At 34.3% G+C, this 20,381-nt stretch overlaps 1 protein-coding gene across 4 annotated transcripts in view; it reads right to left on the minus strand.

Moving 5' to 3' along the window:
• The window catches only part of FAF1 (Fas associated factor 1), a 178,172-nt gene that overhangs the window by 78,803 nt on the left and 78,988 nt on the right, over nt 1–20,381 (minus strand). For all 4 annotated transcript variants that reach the window (XM_075037075.1, XM_075037074.1, XM_075037076.1 and 1 more), the window contains exon 8: nt 6,564–6,650. In XM_075037075.1, the coding sequence (XP_074893176.1) occupies nt 6,564–6,650 (87 nt within the window). The remainder of the gene's footprint in view (nt 1–6,563; nt 6,651–20,381) is intronic.

Consider the following 20,381-nt stretch of genomic DNA (forward strand, 5'->3'; position numbering starts at 1 on the left):
TCTGTGGCTCAGAAAGGCAAGTGACCTCACAGAGATCCATGGGACACAGGAGGTACGTTAACACCAGCATCCTTCCTTCCTTGCCTTGTGCCTTCTCTTAGTTAAACAAATAATTCAGCATCAGCACTCATCTGTGTGCATGCCAAGTAACGCAAGGACATCCTTATCTTGCTCTGCTTGGTTATGACCAAGAACCAGCAACAAAAGCCAAGCCATATTCAAACATGAACCAAACACCGTTGGAATTTTTTCCTTTTTAATAAAGCAGCAGTAAAAACTTACCAACCCCCCCCATGATGATCAACGTGACAGCAGTTATTCTTCATTACAAAGAGCAACTGGCATCTCAGATAAAGCCAGACAGTCTGTTCTCTAAAAGCAGTAAAGTTTCAGTAACAGTTATAAAAATCTTCCTGTAGAACACAAGGCATCATCACCAGCCAACAGAGGACAGCAGAGCAAACCTGGGATATGCTGAAACCAGTATGAAAGTTCTCAATATCTAATGAGGAAACTTGAGTCCTTTTAATTACACTGCTGAACAGCAAGTGGAACCACTGGTCTGGATAGAAAAAGAATCCCGGACACAAGCTTGAATATGCTACCTGCCTTGTACATTGTTTATGGGAATTCTCCTTAAGCCCTCCATGGCACACTAAAAAAGCTCCATGTGGACTTGCTCTGCTAAAGAAAGGCTCTGTACTTTCAGATGGGAGGACTGTCTGAGAAAAAACCATTAATGCCTTAAGAGAAGTTGTGGTTATGAAAATACCGGATTATACATGCAGTAAAGTCAACTGCACCCCCCTCCAAACACACTTCTTCGAAGTCTCTTCCTTCCCCAAAAGATACGAGACTAACAGAAGCACCTGCTCTCAAAGATGAAATTTCTATTTAATTGGTGACAATAAACTGGGCCACCAGAACAGTCATAAAACAGACTCTTACTGCCTCACTAACTCCCAATATACCTCTGTATGTCCAAATCAATCTTGCTGCTCTTCCCCATAAGAAACATGAGATCAGCCTTAAAATTCTATGATTTTATTGACCATTTAAATTCATGGATGAAATGAGTTATAAAAACTAGAACCCTTTTTGTGGTAACTAAGAAAGGTGATCTTCATTTCCCTAGATTTCTGAGATCATGGCTACTGCCATCCAAATATCCTTACATCAAAGAGAATCAGAGTGCACTTCCCATTTCCTTCATTTCCAGGATCTTTAACAACTGAAAAAATAACAACATTAAAACCAGACCACAAGAAGCAGAAGTGCGAGCAGAACATGACAAATGTTCTTTTCCCCATCAGGACACAACATGGTTAAGAATGCTGGAAACTGAAAGGTTGTGGGTTTTTTTGGGGGTGAGGTGGTTTTTGCTTTTGTTTTGTTTTAAATCATAGCTACTAGACTGACTTTTATTTTTAATATAATGATACAATGGGTTTTGTTCTCCAGTGTGCACTTCTTGCACTTCCGTAAGACTCATTACCACACAGTGAGGAAATAAACCCTTCCCAAAAGCAATATGATAGGTGTAGATCACTTCCATTGAGTTATTTTATGTTTTAGAATTGGACAACCCTAAATAAATTATCTTATGATGAAAAAATACAAACATAACACAAAACTGATAGTCCCTGATGTGGTAATTTTACATAAATGAAATTAATTCCAATCACTTTATCTTAATTTTTATACATAGAAAATAGACAAGAGGTTGGGGTAAAACAAAAAATTGGTGAAGGAACAACTGTAACCTCCTTGTTTATTCTGGGGAAAGAACATGATAATTCATCATACTTTCATCCACAAAAAAACATCCAAGCAAGCCATAAGTCAAAGTCAGAAGGTTATCAAAAATAAAGACATTTAGGAACTGTTTATTAAATTACTCAGTTACTTTTCTATTTCTTAATGATGATGAATGTGCTGCTTCATAGATTACCATGAACTTCCAAGACTGGGTACTGTCTAACAATTTTCACTACTAAATTGGGATTATACTGTAAATGTTAAATTGAAACTTTACCATATTCCTGAACCCACACAACAAAACAGACTGCAAGTATTCTTCTAAGCATCTAAATTAAAAGGATCCTGCCAGATCTACTCTACTACTCTACTGCAAGCGATTGATGAGAACCACAGAAGGAAAATAACATACAAAGTAATTAACATTACAGACAATCCAAATTATAATTATGATATTCTTACACAGAAAAAAAATAGTGAAGTATTTTCTAACGATGTACATATTTTAATTAAAATATAGTCAATTCTATGCTTCCGACTAATAGGCACTTTCTCTGTGAGGACTATTCATTCTTTAGTCATACCAATTTCAGGGGGAAAATTCCAAAAGATCCAGTGAATGCAGACATGGCATCCATTACAATTAAACAGCCAGCATATGTAAACTTCACAACTTGTTTTCATATCACAATAACAGCATGCGGTAATGAACTTTCTGTTCAGAATTCTAAGATCTGGAAAGGGAAAAAAATAAATACTCCCAAATACTAATTACTCAAATGCTTAGTACTCAGCCTCTTCAAAAATCTGGAGATCAGCCAAAAAGTGTCATCAATGGTTTCACTTTATACCAGAACACTATTTACCAGCATTCTTAATTTCTATCTGTGCAGACAGACTGTGCTTAGTACTTCTCAATGAAATAGCTAAATATAACAGCAGTGCTAATTAGATAATACATAACTGTTTGAGTATTTTGATTATAACCTAGAAGTCTTTATTAAATTCAGCTAAGGAACATCAACCACATCTGCTACAGCCATCACAGAACTGAAGATGGTCGCGTTCACAAGGGATGACGCAGAACCTCAACACGTTAGTGGCTACACACGTGTCACATCTCAAATGTGACTTCAGCAGTGCAGCCTAGTAACTTGTCAGTATAGACCTGCTTCTGCCTAAACTAATATCCAACGGCTTATCTATACAATGAAGTACAGTTACTTGTCTTAAAGTGAGAATACAAGGTCTTGATCAACCGTACTGCTTAGGCAAACAAAGCATTACCGGCAGTAGGTGGAAGGACGGATGCTGAGTTCCTCTGTACGGGATCTGCGTGCGAGGGCACAGTTACAACACAGGGCACTTCATCTTCTGTCTTTGTCTCTCTCCCCTTTCCCCCCCTCAAGCCTCACCCTAAAACTTTCACATCTTTTTAATGCAGAAATATATTCCATTTTGACAAGCTCACTGTCATTACTTATGAAGAAGCAGGCATTTCTCATAGCTACGCTGAAATGACTTAAAACAATGAACCAATTAAGAAAAAAGTTTTAGCTTAAATACTGTGAACAAAAGCAGCAGAAAAGCAACCTCTCTCTCTCCTCCTTCTCATATTGGGTCTTGCTCTTCTATACCACTAAAAATCAACAGAAACATCAGGGACAAAAATTCATCCTACCAAAATAAAAATCAAAAACCAGTGACCTCACAGGGGAAAAAAGTTTCACCTCAAACATACATGTGTAAAACTAATATCCAAAAAGTCATCTGTACTTATATAAATAAAATCACAATGCTTCCATGTAAAAACTGTAACTAAAACATCACCTGCAACTGATCTCAGATTATTTTTTTTAACACACACATATTTGAAGGTTGCTCATTCCACTTGGCAATAGCAGTAACTACCAGTGGAGTTTAGAAGTTCAGCCAATATAGCAGAGAGAAATGGAATACATTTCAGAAATTTTAGTAAATTATTCTGGCTTGGTTCTCATTTTACAAACTCATGTTTGTAATGTTAAGGTTGTTACAAAATCCAAAATAAAAATTGAGAACAAACTGTGAATCTATTTATATCAAATTATAATTATGTTTTTATTTTCTAGGATAATTTTCAAGACTTCATTCTATCAGTTGATGATATATACCCCAAAATAGATAAATTAAGCCTTTAATATAATTAAAGTTTTACTTGCATAAACTTGTTAAAAAAAAAAGAATTCTTTAAAACTCATACATTTACTTTGTTTGAACTTCAATGAGCAGAACAGATATAATTTGTGGCGTGAAAATTATTCAGGAACAATAAAAGCTAAAAATATGTCCTTGCAGAATGGTGAAATGAGGTTTCCACAGACTACATATGTCCTGTTTCCCACAATCAAACTGTCACAGCATGAAAACATTCTCCTGCATGTGGAGGTTTTGATACTCATTTCCCTGGTGAAAGTGTGCAAAAGGATCTGAAAGAGTTATTGACAATTCATACAGTATCCCATATTTCATTAGATAGTACAAGCAGAGAACATATCTTAACTCTGAAGGGAGACGAAGCAACAATGTTTTAAATGACTACTGACTCCACTAAATTTCCTGATAATGTCAGAAGACTGTAGTCTGTCAGGTTCATAAGAGACTCAAGACGATACAGGAATCCAATTATGCGAAGTCTATTTAGTTGTCCTGTTTGCTAAGCCAAAGGTTAACGAGAACTGCACTGAAAAAACCTCCTGTGGTATTACAAAGTATTTCTTATGCTGCATAACATGTAAATGCAAAAGTATTTTAATCAAGTCTTTTTTTAACTCTTTAATTGCAACAGAGTACTATACAATACAGCAAATTAAAAACTCATGACGGAAAAAGTGATTTTAAAAACTTGCCACTGAACTAAAGACATCATGAATAATTACTAAAGTAATTATTACTGAATATTTCTAATTTACAAAGGAAAAAAATGTTTAGATCACAGAACCATAGGCAGTCATTGCTAACATTAAATCTTTATAAATAGTAAGCTGTGGCCTCTAATTTTAGACAGAAATTAATTATATTTTTGTTGGTAACACATTCAAATCTGTTTACACAGCTGACGAGTCTCAGCTCCACCAGACTCCAGCAGTAAGCTTTGAGGGCTCTCCTGCTTTGGAGCAGATGACTCAACATTCACCAATTTCATTAAAGATGAAAAGGGGAAAAATTCACCTGCAACAATGTCACTTGTAAAAACAGACTTAAAACAGATTTATGAGTTTTACATATGTGAAGTATCCTATTCAAAAGAAAGGGGGAGGGGGGAAATACAGGAAAACATAACAGCTGTGGGAAAACGGATTAGAAGTGTTGAGTTTCCAATTCTTTCTTGGGCTAATGTAAACTAATAAAATGTTAAAATAGATCCACATTTCAAGACTGTAATTACCACATGACACCATGCTGTTATTTCAGATCTTACATCTATCATCTCAGATATGCTCCTGAATATATAGATGTAGATTTACCCACCTCTCTCAAACTTAACTACTGTTTCTGCAAACACTACCACAGCCATATTTTACAAGTATATTAGAAAATCAGATAGTCTTTGCCTTTTTTTTTTTTTTGACTGGCATAAATCCTTCACCCAGAGCAAAAAAAGCACCACTCTATCATACAAACAGCAATTCTCCCTGTACAAGAAGAGAGTAGAAATGGACAGAAAAGTAATGCATTGAAGATAATGGTAATATGTAGAGAAAGCAAATCCCAATTCCGCTTTCATCTTGTAGAATATTCAGGTTCAACCCCTAGTTTAAATGAATGATTTAATAAAAACAGAAATACTTAATTTTTCTACATTTTTCTCAGGTCACAAAATCTACATACAACATGATTACATAATTATTTCAGCCTTTTAGGATTTTTTTTGTTTTGCTGGTTGTTTTGTTTCTTTTTTTTTTTTTTTTTTAAGTTAAGGTGGACCTCACTAGCTGGCATTGGGAACATACTACCAGAAGAAAATTATCTGAGCAAAACTGAAGGACATGCTGTAAAACATGCTGTAGGGACAACCATGCAAGGAAGCAAGTCTAATATTTAATGAATTCTGCAGTTAAGTCCCACAATTTCATGAGTTTGTAGGCAATTCACAGTTAGCTGATTCTGTCACTGAGGGTTCATACTGATCTCAGCTAAGATTTCCCTCCATTTCTAAATAATGGCAATTCTAAAACCTGCAACATATGTTTGAAAATTGAATACATATTGTACTGTATACATATTATTTACTATTTCAAATTGTAATCTTGCAAATATCCATAAATTCTTACTGGTCCAGCAAGAACCAAAGTAGATACTTTAAAAGCAAGTGAAGGTCTCTACTGATTTCAACAGGAATAACTCCTGCTTAAAGCTAGACCCAGGTTTAAACATACTGGTGAACTAACTAACATACACTACTGAGTAAAATATTTGCATGTGCACTCAGAATTCATGTAAAAACCCAGACTTTCTCCCTGAAGTTCAATCACTGCAATAGGCTTCTTCAACTTCCAAAACGTTGGGCAGTTTTGCTTCATTCTTGGAACATGTCTCTTTCTCATCTAAAACATGCACTGAATTTGATACACATGAATAATTTCCATGTGCTTCAGTAATCCAATACTTTAGTATTTGTATCTTTCAAGATAAAGCTCTGAAGTATGTGTAATGCTTAGTTACTGCATATGAGACAGTAAAAGCTGTTGGGTGATTCCAATCAAAAATCCAAGTAAAATCAGCTATTTGTAGGAAGAAATGAAATGAGAACCAAAGCTACTTACCGAGTCGTCTGTGGCTGAAGGAGGCCAGCCTTCCCATAACTGGTGACGGACAGGGATACTAGTTAGGTCATACACATTCCGCTTTACCTAGTAAAAAAATTTAAAAAAAAAAATCAGAACTTACTCTAACAAAAGCAATACAAGCAAATCACATTATTTTAATCATAATCCCAAGCTTTTTATTTTGATTTTTTTTCTAATTTTTGTAAAACAGGTTCCTCCAACACTCAAAGATTCAGATCTGTTCCATAGGTTTACACACAGTACTGTCAAAAGCAATTGCACAAAATATGTTTAAAAAAAAAAAAATTAAACCTATCAATTATAATTCATAATGATTCATTATTACTTCAGCATCATAAATGTGTAAACCAATTCATAATACAAATTTTCACAGTAAAAAAGTATTACATAATACTGAACAAACTGAAGGGAAGCAGAAAGTAATAACAAAAATTCTGTTACAGGTTTTGCTAGATAGTGTATTCTGTTTCACCTGAAAATTTTAGATTCATGCTACGTCTAATGCAGTAATAAATGCAACTAGTTTTGCATGAAGTTTCTTAAATGGAATCCAAAACTAAAAGCAAGCATATTAAACATGAAAATATGAATAAGCAAGCACATTTCCAATTAAGACAACACATTTCAAACATTTATTAACAAAATGCAAATAAACTAATTTTTACATCAACTCTTTTCTCATGCTATTAAAATACAAGTCGCTACCATTAATCATCTCACATGATGGTTGTCCAGAGGAAGGGAGGGGGAAAAGAAGAGCTGAAAATTTTGAATACAGAATAATACTGCAAAATACAAGAGTTACAAAACTCTTTCCACAAGGGAGGGGGAAAAGAAGAGCTGAAAATTTTGAATACAGAATAATACTGCAAAATACAAGAGTTACAAAACTCTTTCCACAAAAACATTAACACAGATAAAAAAGCTGGCATGTTTTATCAGAGATTTTGTGATAAGCAATTATTTAAATCACAAAAAGATGTATTTTTATACTTGGGATAGAGAGTGATATCTCAAATTCTGAATAATATCTTACACCTGAATGTAAAGACTGCACAAGCAACCAGGACATGTAAATATTGCCCAGCTGGACCAGAACTGTGAACAATAAAACGCTTACAGCAAGCAATGTTGGCTTTTGGTGTGTCTTCCATAAAACTGCTATATGGGAATAAAAGTCCTCCCATATCTTCACAGCTCTATGTTAGTTTCCAAGTACAGATCTCAACAACCTATATTACATCCAGAAAAACATTCTCAAATAGGTAAAAGGTTTGATACATTTTAGTAATATTTCACATGACCATTCGCTAGACAGAATAACTGAGAAAGTCAGAAGTTCTGTGTCGCATTCCCAACTTTAAGAGGGCTGTACAGTCTAACACTAACAGACACAAGAACCAAGTGTTTGACACATTAAACCAAAAGATATTAAGGCAGATGGATAAGATTTGATGCAAAGCAAATGTCAAGACTACTCCAAAACCTGTCCTCTGATGCCTCCTTTAGCTTTTCATTTGTTCATTTGTCAACTGGAAAGAAACAACTAATTGTATTCTAACTTCTGCTATAAGTATTACTAAAAATTCTGTGAACTGAAAAAAATTATATATAGTTGTCAGCAGAAAAGATCTTTGAGCCAGCACCTTGCTTGCAGTCTAGCGCACTTACCCTAAGTTAACAACTTCCTCTGAACAGAAAAATGGTTTAAAAAAAAAAAAAAGCTGAAATTTGTCAAAATGAGAAATACTAACATAAACCATATATTTAAAGGTTTTCTATTCAAGAAATGAATGAAAGGTAATTCTAAACTACCATTCTTTGGGAGATAATGCAATAAAACAAAGTGATCCACTCTACAGACTTTTATATAATTTGACCCTACCTATTAATCACTACTTGCCATAGCTTCATCACAGAAGCATAACTGAGTTTTGAATACACGGTAAGGTAATATGGTAACATAAACATATGGAGCATGCATATGTTCCCTCAAAATTTGTCATTTATTTTTAGTACAGAATGTATATGCAACATCTGGCAGTAGGTATTAATTTAAAAAAGTGTTTGCATAATGACATAGCACCAAAGTGCTTTTTCTCTGGATCATCTTTAGAGAGAAGTGCTGCATGGACCCTTTCTTTCAAATTTTGCACATAGTTCAAGCACATCAATATGTGAATGAAGGATACATGTGCAGACATTAAGCAGTAAAAGAACAGTTCTAATCATTGTAAATATCCTAAGGGGGGGTTAAGGGAGGGAGCAGGGATTTCCACACATGCGCTTGCTCAGAAATGTTGATTTGGGCAACGTTCTTCAAAAGACCCTTCATGGCATTGCTGCATGAGTTTGCCAACAAATAAATACTACTGAGAAAATTCAGGACATATAGAGAGCAAACATGAAGTACAGTGCTCTTATTGAATTTCCAGTTCTCCAATCCTCCATTCAATTATCTTTGCTTGTTCTCATTACTTGTAATAGTAGTAGTAGTAGTATCATTATTTCATACTAATAAAGTGCCCCTTAGTAAAAACAGTGAAGAACTGCTTCACATTGGACAAATTTAATATATTTGCATAGGAATATGAATTATTAGTGTTAACTAGGCTATGCAGATAATTTCAATACTATCAGTTTAAAGCTTCACAAATATAAATATTCTGCACAGATGAGTGGAAAACAATGGCTTCAATTTATTATCCAACAGCAAGATACATTACTTTCAACTCTGGTTCTACAGCTCACTAAAGGATGAAAGTCAGGCCATGTGGGTTCCTCATCTGGACATTTCAGTATCATAACATATATCTGGGTTGGATTTTCAGCTCAGCTTTAGATTCATTGTATGTTTTAGAATCATTAAGATCTCTCTCCTTTTTCGTAAAACTGGTAAATTACATGTACACCCAATAACCTTTATGTTAATATTGGTTTTGTTCAGGAGTTTTTGCAGGGAGATCAATCTGGTAACTTCGTTTCAAATAAAAAAAAATTTACAACTATATTTTAATTAAAAAAACTAAACCAAGAACACTTTTGTTTTAGACACACAATACTGAAGTATTTATTAGCAATTAAAGTGGACTTCATATTAGTGCTTCCTCATATTCAAGCATGTTGGCATGCTTTAAAAAAATATAAATACAACTTATATATGGTATATTCTTATATACGTGTGCCCATGTATACACACATGCACCTGTGAAAAATGGAATTATGGAAGACCAAACTCTATAGAAGTTGGTATATGATCTCATTCCTACTGTTCAAAACAAACAGCCTTTCTTCACTGCTTCTTAACAAGAAGGTAGCCTGCTGTGCAGTATTCGTTTCGCAGTAGTATCAAGGTAAAGAGATGTCATTACTCCGTACTGACCCCACAACAGCCCATCAAAATGTAACAATACTGATCTGTGATCACAAGAACACGGTTCTTGCAATTTTAGTTTTCTTCATGAAAAACCAAGACAAACTGTCCTCGTGAGATAACTGTTCTGCAATTACATATCAAAAAAGTCTTATTAATGTTATTTTCAAAATACAAAACTCTATTTTGAAATAAAAGGTGAAACTTATTTACAGAAACGTGGGATCAATGCAACTACATAATATTGTTTTCAAAAAGCTTTCAGAAGTAAAAATAAATAACTCAGAAGTCACATTCCTCAAATTCCGTTTTAATTCCAAAGTACAACAGAAAGGCATTATGAAAAAAACAGTATTTCCCTTCTTTCATTAACTCATCTGTAACTCCACTGAATTCAATAACATTCCTCTGCTATTCTAAGCTTGAAAGGCATGCTCGGAGTAAAGTGTTTTGTTGGTATAAAGCACAATGCCAGACTGATGTGCTGGACAAAAGTGATCAAAGTTGAAGTAATTTTAGCCAACGCACAAGTATTCTGCTGCATTATTCTACCAGAATGACATCTGTTGAGCAACTCGTCGCAGAATAAACTAGTTGTTATAGGCAGGCCTGGTCAGGTAGGGGACCATGTAAGACTTATTAGAGTAATGTTTGATTAAACAAACTGCTTGAGTTAAGATCATAACTGGATTTGGAATTCATGCCAAAGTAGTCCTCCTTCAAACAACAAGCCACAATCAATTATTTAAGATAAAATAAGCTTGCGTTTAAATAACTATTTAATTTTAGGTTTGTTTGATAATTAGAATAGTATTAAGTGAGCAGACAGCAAAAATTTTAGAGACTAGGAATATTTACCAATCGAGAACAGAAACCCCTGTTTCTTCATTAGCTGACTTCATTTCAGTTTAAAGTTAAAAATTCCATAAGAAGGAAAAAGTTCTGAAGATTTGTATAAAGCAGAACTATAAACTGCTTCTTTACTAGGCCAGTGAAATAAAAACCTACAACCATATTCCTCATGCAACTGAAAAAAGTTAGCATAGTAAATGGATGAAGCCTGTCTTAAGGCTTTTATTTATAAATTCACATGATATTGATAGGAGGACTGAAATCTTTATAGATTTGTGTAAAGCAAACTAACTCCTAGTGCCATCCGCTGAGCTACATTTATTGGCAAACTTTTTGGTCCCCTACCTTTGATCAGTTTGAAATACTAATTGGTGGCATTGTCTTTGTGCAGCCCAGAATTTCTTTTCACAATGTTCAGATGCCATGGTGACTGGCACATTACTATGGTAGCCACCCTTCAGATTATAATCTCCAGAATATACGATTATTTGAAAACAAATTAAGGGCACATCTATTTGGTTCCACAACTCAACTGTGAACAGTATCAATACAACCATTTAAACCAAAAAAAACCCCACAACCCCTAGATATTTCAGATACAATTTTACTTGGAAAATTATGTGTAATTCCTGCAGAATGCCCTGCTTTGCACCTATACACTGATGCTGGAAAAGTATATGAAGTTATACCTTAGGCTCATTTTCACTGGTGTTAGAAGGGAGTTAAAATACGAAACAACTTCTAGTATTTTAAGAAAACCCATACGTCAAAGTAGCCAACACACTGAGAAAACTTCCCAGATATAGGCAGAGTCTTACTTTCTTATCTTTCACTGTTTTTTTTAAGCAGATGAGTACGTTGCTTTAATAGGAAGGTTAAACACTAAAGATACACTTTGTAGATATGAAGTTAATCCAACATTCAAAGCCCTTCCACATCCACATTAGTGAGGATAAAATGAAGTAAAATGTATCACAGGGCAAGAAGTCTGTACCAGGCAATGGGATGATGACGACCCTGTGGTGGTTTCACTTTCCAGGAATAAGTAGCTATTTTCTTATTTTTGAATTAGAAAAATCTGAAATCTACCATTAAAAAACCCAAAAAACTAACACCTACCAAATTGCTAAAAAAATTAACTATTATGCTGAATCATCAAAGAACTGTCGTGTCTGAATCTGTATCTTTGAATCACAACAAATCACAACAAAGTTTAACAGTAGTTTCCCTCAGGCTGTTTTCCGCTTATGCAGGTACAAAGTTAATTGAAATAATGTAGATAATGAACTTTTGTTAGTCTTATTATTAAATATAATTTATGCAAAGCTGTAAATTGGCTGAGATGCTAAAGACTGTTCCAGGCACATAGGCAGCATGAAAGACAGTGCAAAAATGAGTGCATGAAAGGCAGACAAAAGGAGCAATAAAGTCAGAGGACTGTGAGGAATGTGGAATGTGAGTTGGGGGACACAGGGAAATGAGATCAGATGCAGACAGAACAAGGTTGCATGGGGCACTGATAGTAAAGTGAGAATCTTGACTTTGACATTGTAACAGAGAAGAAGCCAAGACAAGGAAGCCAAATTTTCAGGGGAGAGCAACGATATGGATAAGGCAATGACAGAAAGAAATACAAAGTAAGCAAAAGCATTTTGGTGAAGAAAGATGGAAAGAAAGGAAACAACAATCAGCTGAAGCAATAGCCTTCAAGATTATAGAGGAAAGCCTTTAACACCTCCACCAGACAAAATTCCAATGACAGATAGCAAAGAGCGTTGGGAATCTAGCAGTAATATATGGGAAGCAGGGACTCTAAGCATAGTGGAGCATCAAAGGTGATAAAGTGGTGAACTGAAAGGATAATGATGTTATCAATAGTTATGAACACAAAGATGGGTCAGATAAAAGGGTAATTTCAGTTAACTACAGACTAACAAGAACTACTAAAAATATAGAGATGTAAAACTAGAGAGAAAGAATTTCTGAATCGGCATCTCTGCCACAATCTATTGCAATAGATTTGGTCCATAGTAATAGTAAAGACACAGGACAGAAATGGAAGAAGTCAGGAAAGAAAATGAAAAACAAAAATAAGTGATCCATGTTTAAAATTTTCCATAGCAGAGAAAAAGTATTTTGCATTTTACGAGGAAAAGGCTACCAGCAGTCAATGAGAAACTGAATTTCTTAACTTTTAAAAGTGACGTGTGCAGTAATTTTTAGCCAGCAACACACAAGTAGGATATATTCATATATAGCACGTAATGTACTGTATGAACAATGACTAACATTGGCACTCAAACCAGAACTCTCAGGTCACTTTATGCAAGATTCATTTGAGGGGAATGGTATAAGTCTGCTCCACTCACAATTTTGATTGCCTTTTCGTATCTCCAATACACAACATAATAGAGTATATTAAAACATAAAGAATGAAGGTTATTTAAATCAGCAAATTTTAGTGTAAGCTTTACTTTCAAAACAATAACACAATTCTAAAGACATCAAATGACAACTGACCTCTCCTTCTAGCAGCTGACTGAAGTTTAAATCATGGAATGTTTTCAATTAATGAATTAAGATGTCAGAATCGGGCTATTTTTAAATAATGGCATCTGCTTCTCAAGAATTTCATACCACTGAAACTCTCCAAGGAAGACTCACTATGCTAAAATAACTATTTATATTTGCACATATACTCAATTCACTCTGTTGTAATCTAAATGAAAAAAAAAAAAAAAACTTCCAACCTAAATACTTAAAAATCTATGCGGAATGCAAAAGAACGTCTCTCCTGCCCAAGCTTGCCAGACAAAAGTCAGTTGTGATTCAGCACTTTTATGAAATACACAAGAACTCAAATGTGTTTTACTACAATACATTCTCTAAATAATTTTTATTTCACAGCTCTTTCTTTAAATTACTACTTTTGTTTTTAATACCTCTGAAAAGATTCTAGTCTGCATTTATTAAGTTTTCTCGTTCAATAGGCTAAAGCTTTGAAACCTCTTTTCTTGTTTAATGCAGAATAAAAATGCATTAAATTCTAACATAATTGGTTTTAATTCAATGTCTGAAATACATTACTTGCTTATTCTATCATGACAAGTAAAACTGAAACAAATAAAAGCACTGAAACTTGTATACCTCCTGAAAATAGTATTCTCTTCTAATTAGGACTGTTTAATTTTCAAATTAAAAAACAATATGCAATTTCAAACCTTCCTAAAGGACCCCAAGAGAACCTGAATGTCCACTGTACGTCAGCCACATACAAAGCAGAATTCATCAGCAAGTTACAACACAAAAAGATAAGTAGAAAATTTTCTGCTAAGTTTTCATGTACCACTTGCCTGCAATTAAACACATTTTATGTACAGAAAAGCCACTAATGCATCCAACTTTCACTTCAGAGTGTACGAAACAGTGATTATACCAAAATAAACCCAGTTTAAACTACTGTTAAAAATGGGTTGTATTGTACTGTAGCACTCAGTAAATATTGTGCCAATATCTTCATTACAAAGCTTGCTGAATTCATTATGTAACAATTCAAATTAACTTAGGTCTGGAAAATAATGTATGATTTGTGACATTTTGCTGATAAGAGTTCAAACAAAGAAGATTAAGTCACATTAAACACTAAGCAAAAACCAGCAAATACATTTTTTTATGTTTCCCATTCTTTAGTTTCAATATCTAGAAAAGAGATTGAAATACATGAATTTTGCCTCTCATCGTTGGAAAGGTGGAGTAAGAGCTTCATATACCTAGGGATTATTAACATAAATAATTCACACTATTTCCAATTTGAGTGATGAGGCAAGAAGAAACAGGTAACTACTAAGAAAGATTAAGTGGCTGAATAAGTAAATGCAAAGTTTATTAATTATTTTGCTATTATGTATTTTAAAATGGGGGACAAAGGAAAATTTGCAGGAGAAAGAATCTGTAAACAGATAATAAACTTAACAGAGAAATGATTCACCATAACATTTTAGCAAAACCCACCTCATTTAGGAAAATAAGATATTAGGTATGAGGACAGACTCACCAGTACCACTTCCAGAAAGGCATATGGATTCTTTACTCCCCAACTAAGCACTTATAGCCTCATTCCCCCAGATTTATACCCATCATAGTGAGCCATCAAACAAAATCCAAAACAAAAATGTTAATTCCATTTCACTGATGTATATTCTTGAGGACTACAGATAGTCCTAATTACTTATGTGAAATACCATTGGCAAACTTTAAATGTCCTAAATTCAAAAAATAAACTGTTTTTTTCCTAAGCTAGTTGGCTACATTCTGTCTACTTGTTCTACAGTTGAGAGAAAGGCACCCTCAGAGACACTACCTACTCACTTTATAGCCTCATTGAGCAATTATATTTCTGAGTTGTAACACTTATTCGAATAATTTAGAAATTTTTCTTAATTAGAAATTGTTATCAGAAGCCCATCCACTTTAGGAATCACCAGATGATTTAAAAATTCATTAAATGTAATGACATTTAAAATTCATTACATTTTGTAAATGCTTGTAAAGAAGTGTTTGACAGTTTCCTTTCAGCAATAGAAATAACATTGTGAATAAATTACTTTCATAGATTTCACAGTTATTAATACTTTGTTATCCTCTATTTCATTCATTGGACCTCATATTTTAAACCTCTTTTACACCAACCCTTCTTGGATGTCATTTGACCTTTTTTTCATGGGTTGGTGCCAAGTTAGTATCTTAACACCACAACCTACAATAAAATGGTCCACTGGGTAATACTAGTATATTTTTGTGCTTAAAACCTGCAAATTTTGAAACAGAAAATAAAAGCAAGGCTTCAACTAAACTTTACTGAATCTTTTGACATGTGAACTTCTGATTGCCTCATGCAATATGTATCTATACCTACAATATAATCTGAAAAGATGGATGTTCCAAGCACATGAAATGTTCCCTCAAAGATTTAGCAAGATATTTTCCCAGCCTCAGCCTCCTGCCCAGACAACATTTGAGGTTTGAGAATTAATTTGAGCTTTCTTCAAGCTATGAGATACTACTTTTTGCCACTGCTCTGGATCTGGCCTTTTCCCAGGCTGCAGCAAGTGGCAAATGTTAAGTATATTCACTATATTATATTATTTGCTATATTCAAATTCTATATACAACTCTTTCACTGTCTTTAAAATGTTGGTTTACTTCTCAATGCCTCAGTTTTCTACCAATATACATACACATTTTAATTTGTGGGATAAAGAAATCTCTTTGCTGATCTCCATCTTTAAATACCTAAAATTAGCTGTCCTTCTAGAAGAGAGTTATTGCTAAATGCAAGTTACAATCTTCTGAACTTGATGCAGAAGTTACTGATTGCTGCTATATGGCCTGTACTGTGCAAAGGTTCAGCCTACATAATTATTATTATTCATTGCTTGTAGTGCCTAGGAGACCTAATTGTGATAATCCCCTCTGAACTTAAAACCGTATGACCCTTTGAATTTTTTAATAGAAGGTTAAAAGAAGAAACAAATTCCTGTAGAAGAAGAAGGGAAAACACATTCTTAAGAAATTGAGGCAAGAGACACGAGTATTTTTAAAAAGAGAGAGAGAGAGAGAGAAATCATTTTGGCAGCACACAAGCATGAGGTTGAAATAGGGTATGAAAGAATTAGAGTGTGAGCTAGCTGTGACATTAGAGATTGAAAGGAAGATGTGATTAGGGTTAAAAGAGATCAAACAACAAAGACTTACTGCCAAAACAATTTTACGAACTTGTTTGAAAATGCCTTAAAGACTTCTACTAACAAAATAAAACTGACGATAATACTTAAAGTTTTTTGTTTGTTTCTTCTACATATAGTGCACTGACACAGAAAAGATACATTTTGAAGTCCTAATTTGTTTTTCCATTCAGTAGGAATGGTCATTTGAGAAAATATACTTATTAGTAACCTAAATGAAAAAGCACTGCTCCGTGGAAAATTTTAACTGACCTTTATGTACAGTATGAAAGACAACAGGCAACTACTATTAAGTCATCTATTACCAGATCACTATCAAAAGGTAACTACTCTTTTGACAAAGCACTCAAATATAAAGGGTAAATACAGTTTCTAATATTGTTCCCCCAAGGGAAGATATTTGTTTGCTGTAAAAAACAGGAAAATTACCAAAACAGATTGTTAATGCTACTGTCCCAATTCCAGCTGCTTTTGTGTCCTAAAATGTTGATAAATTGCCAAACATCGGGTATTTTATTGCCATTAAAAATTAACATTTTAAGACCCCCTTAAAAATAGTGGGACAAACTCCAGAGGCCAATACTCAGGCAAGATCCTGCATTGGCAGGAAAAATGAGACCTTAGTTTCACTGTAGAAAATGTTACTTTCAGTTACCACCTTCCAGAAGATTTCAGAGTGCTCCACAAAGCATGGTACGTTGCAGCAGCGTACAAAGCTGTAACAGAGCTGAAGCTAGACAGATATAACAAAGAAGCTGAATTAGGATATCTCTAGGAAGAAACCATGAAACACTGATAAGAAAAACACTGCAAATTAGAAAGGCATAATTCTTAAGATAAGTTCTATGATCTTTGGACTTAACAAAAGCCATATGAAAACCAGTAGTTGAAACAGCTGGTCTGCTAAATGCAACAGAAGACTGCACCAGGGTAACAGTTTGTATCTGGGCTAACCTGATGAAAGAGATCATCAGGAGTCAAGGGACAAGTAATTTCATATGGATTGCATACTTAGCAGACTTAATAGATAATCCTAATAATTTATCTCGGTGATTAAATCAGTAACTTGGGGAAAAATACACCTTGACGCTTACTGATTATGAAGTTAAGGACATGACCAAGAGCAGTAACTTTGATCCAAGCTATTTAAAATTGGTATGAAAACACAATTTAACCTACTAAATAGACTTTCTGTGCATCCCAACTTCTCTCAGACTCACGAGAAGCTACTGTCACTACTGGGTAATGGTAAAATATGAACAAAGGCTGGGAAGTAAGAAAAAAATCTACACGCCAGTTACTTAGGTTGATACCAGCTTGTCCATATCACATGTGCATGTATTCAGACTATTGCACAAACAAGTGTAATTTTGCAGCTCCTTTCTTTCAACCTGTTCCACTTGTCAGGAATCAGTGTGTGAACTCTTCAGCAAAAGTCTGTATTGTACTTTCCTCTATCTTGTACTGGCTGCATTGTTTCCTTTTTAAGGAACTAGTTGTCTTAATGAGTTACAGCATAGTGAATATTTTGGATATAGTCAGGTTCCCACTCATAAGGACCTTAAAGATTATTTCTAGGGTTTGAATTATCACTCAAAGTGAAAGAGCTGGTTGATGTGATTCTTGTAGTGGAAAGCAGATTTGTTACATTTTCATGGCTGTCAAGTTCTGAACAAAAGAAAAATTTAGACAAGTTTATTTGAAGACAAACGCCCTCATCTTCATTTCAAAAGAAACTGGCTTGCAACAGCCTAAGCATGATAAATACATATATTGGTCTTTCATCACTTCCCTACTTGTGCATTTTCATGCATTTCAAAAGTAATCAGTCATATCAATTAATGGTAAAATAAATGGTCATTTTAGGAACTAATAAGATGAATGGAAGTTAGATGGCCAATTCTTGCTGCATTTAATTACAGAAAGAGCACCATTCGTACTCATACTGGGGAAAAAAGAAAAAGAAAACAAAACAAAACACTTTCCCTCTTCCAAATTTCTTTTATCTTTGTTCCAATCAGAGACTAAATCCTACTGCCCCCCTCGAACCCCACATTATGATACCAAGACATATGCTTCTTAACACATTTCATTGACTAACAGTATCTTCCTCCACTCCTACCCAAACATGTTTCAGAATAAAAACTGATTCAGTTTCAGTCTTAGAAAATGCATAAACCACATGTGCTTCAGAAACAATCCTTATCTTAACTGATAAGCCTACTGATTTTAGTTTAAGGAACAGAACATCACAAAATCAGCATTTTGTCATGTGTTTTTTACTTGTCTCTAGACTATCAATAAAATCCTCTTTTATTAGACAGCATATTTTATTGCTACTAGAGACAATATAAAATTTATTCAAATTTTTGTAAATGGTCAATAATTTAAAATATTTGCAAATTTAGACATTACATGAAAAAAAGTAGTTCAATCTGTGAATTTTGTGCAGCAAAGTACCACAGTTGTGCAGAGAGTTCTGCAATACTTTCATGTAGAGAAATCCTCCAATATCTCTGACTTCAATGTTTTACTTCTGTCTTGCCACCACTTTCACACTTAAAGATCACAGCAAGCCTGCTGCTTAGTGAAGAGAGATGGGTAGGCTCTCTCTGCAGCCCTTTTATTCCCATTGCCAGCCAGTAAGATGCATCTAAAATGGAAGATGACCACAGATCTAAAAGGTCTTGAGCATTATATTAATTTCACCAATACTGTACTGTTGCAAGAAGACAAAGCTATTAGTGTGACTTGCATTGCACCTTCCAGGGCACCTTGCGATCACATTTGTAACCCAAAGGAAAAACTATGTGCAAAGTGCATTTCCTCTAAAGTCTTGCTGGTATCTTCACCACACAAAAGAGAACATGGGTTACACAGAAACCCATCAATAACTTAACTGTTGACTTGTTTGGTTCACCTAGGTTGTTGGTATCAGGTAGTTGGCAGACTCTTACATGTGAGAACTAAGTATGAACTCAACACTAAAGTAAACTGATATCTTTCTCAGTCACTGTAAGTATGAATTTAATAAATTCTTTTACATGGCTGAGTTTGAATAGATATTCTATTAATGTTATTCTGAATTCAAGTTAAATTATGAAGCGAGGTTTACTGAGCTGTTAGTCAACTTTCTACTAACAAAAACATTTCTTGGTACTTCCTCTAATTTCATTTTCATGTCTACCAAATCACCATTTCTTTGGGGGTTTTTCTTTACATCAACAATATTCAGAAAGAATCTAAAATTCATTTCTGCTTTAACCAAGGAATGGCTATTAGTTTTGCAATGGAAAAGAAAATTATGCAGACAATCTGCACAGTGTATTTTAAGAACGTCAACATACACACATCAATTACAAATATAGTTACTAATATTGCTACATTTAAGGTATATGCATACAAGGTGCCCAATTATACTTATTAACAAGCAGCTCTTCTATATACATATACATTTTTAGAAAGAGAATTCAGTCTATTTAACAATTCACTAACAAAGCTATTCCTTAGCTCATCCCTGCCATAACCTGCTCTATTCAGAAACATATGGGAAAAGACATTAAATAACCAGTGAAAACCATGGACTTCTGGTATTAGTGCTACACATTGCATACCCCTATTCATTATTCCACCTCCCTTGTTTAATCTATCATTAAGACTCAGTGACCCTACACTAAATTTAAAGCAGATCCTTCCTTCCTCCCATGCCTAAATTCACATACTTTTCTAGCTGGGGATGCCCTCAAGTATTAGCCACTCTACAGGGTTTCTCTAATCTCAGCTCTGAACTATGTTGTGCTATAGAAGCAAGAAATTGCTGGTTTA

The sequence above is a fragment of the Buteo buteo genome, chromosome 10 (genome assembly GCF_964188355.1).
Source record: "Buteo buteo chromosome 10, bButBut1.hap1.1, whole genome shotgun sequence".
NCBI classification, from domain to species: Eukaryota; Metazoa; Chordata; class Aves; order Accipitriformes; family Accipitridae; genus Buteo; species Buteo buteo.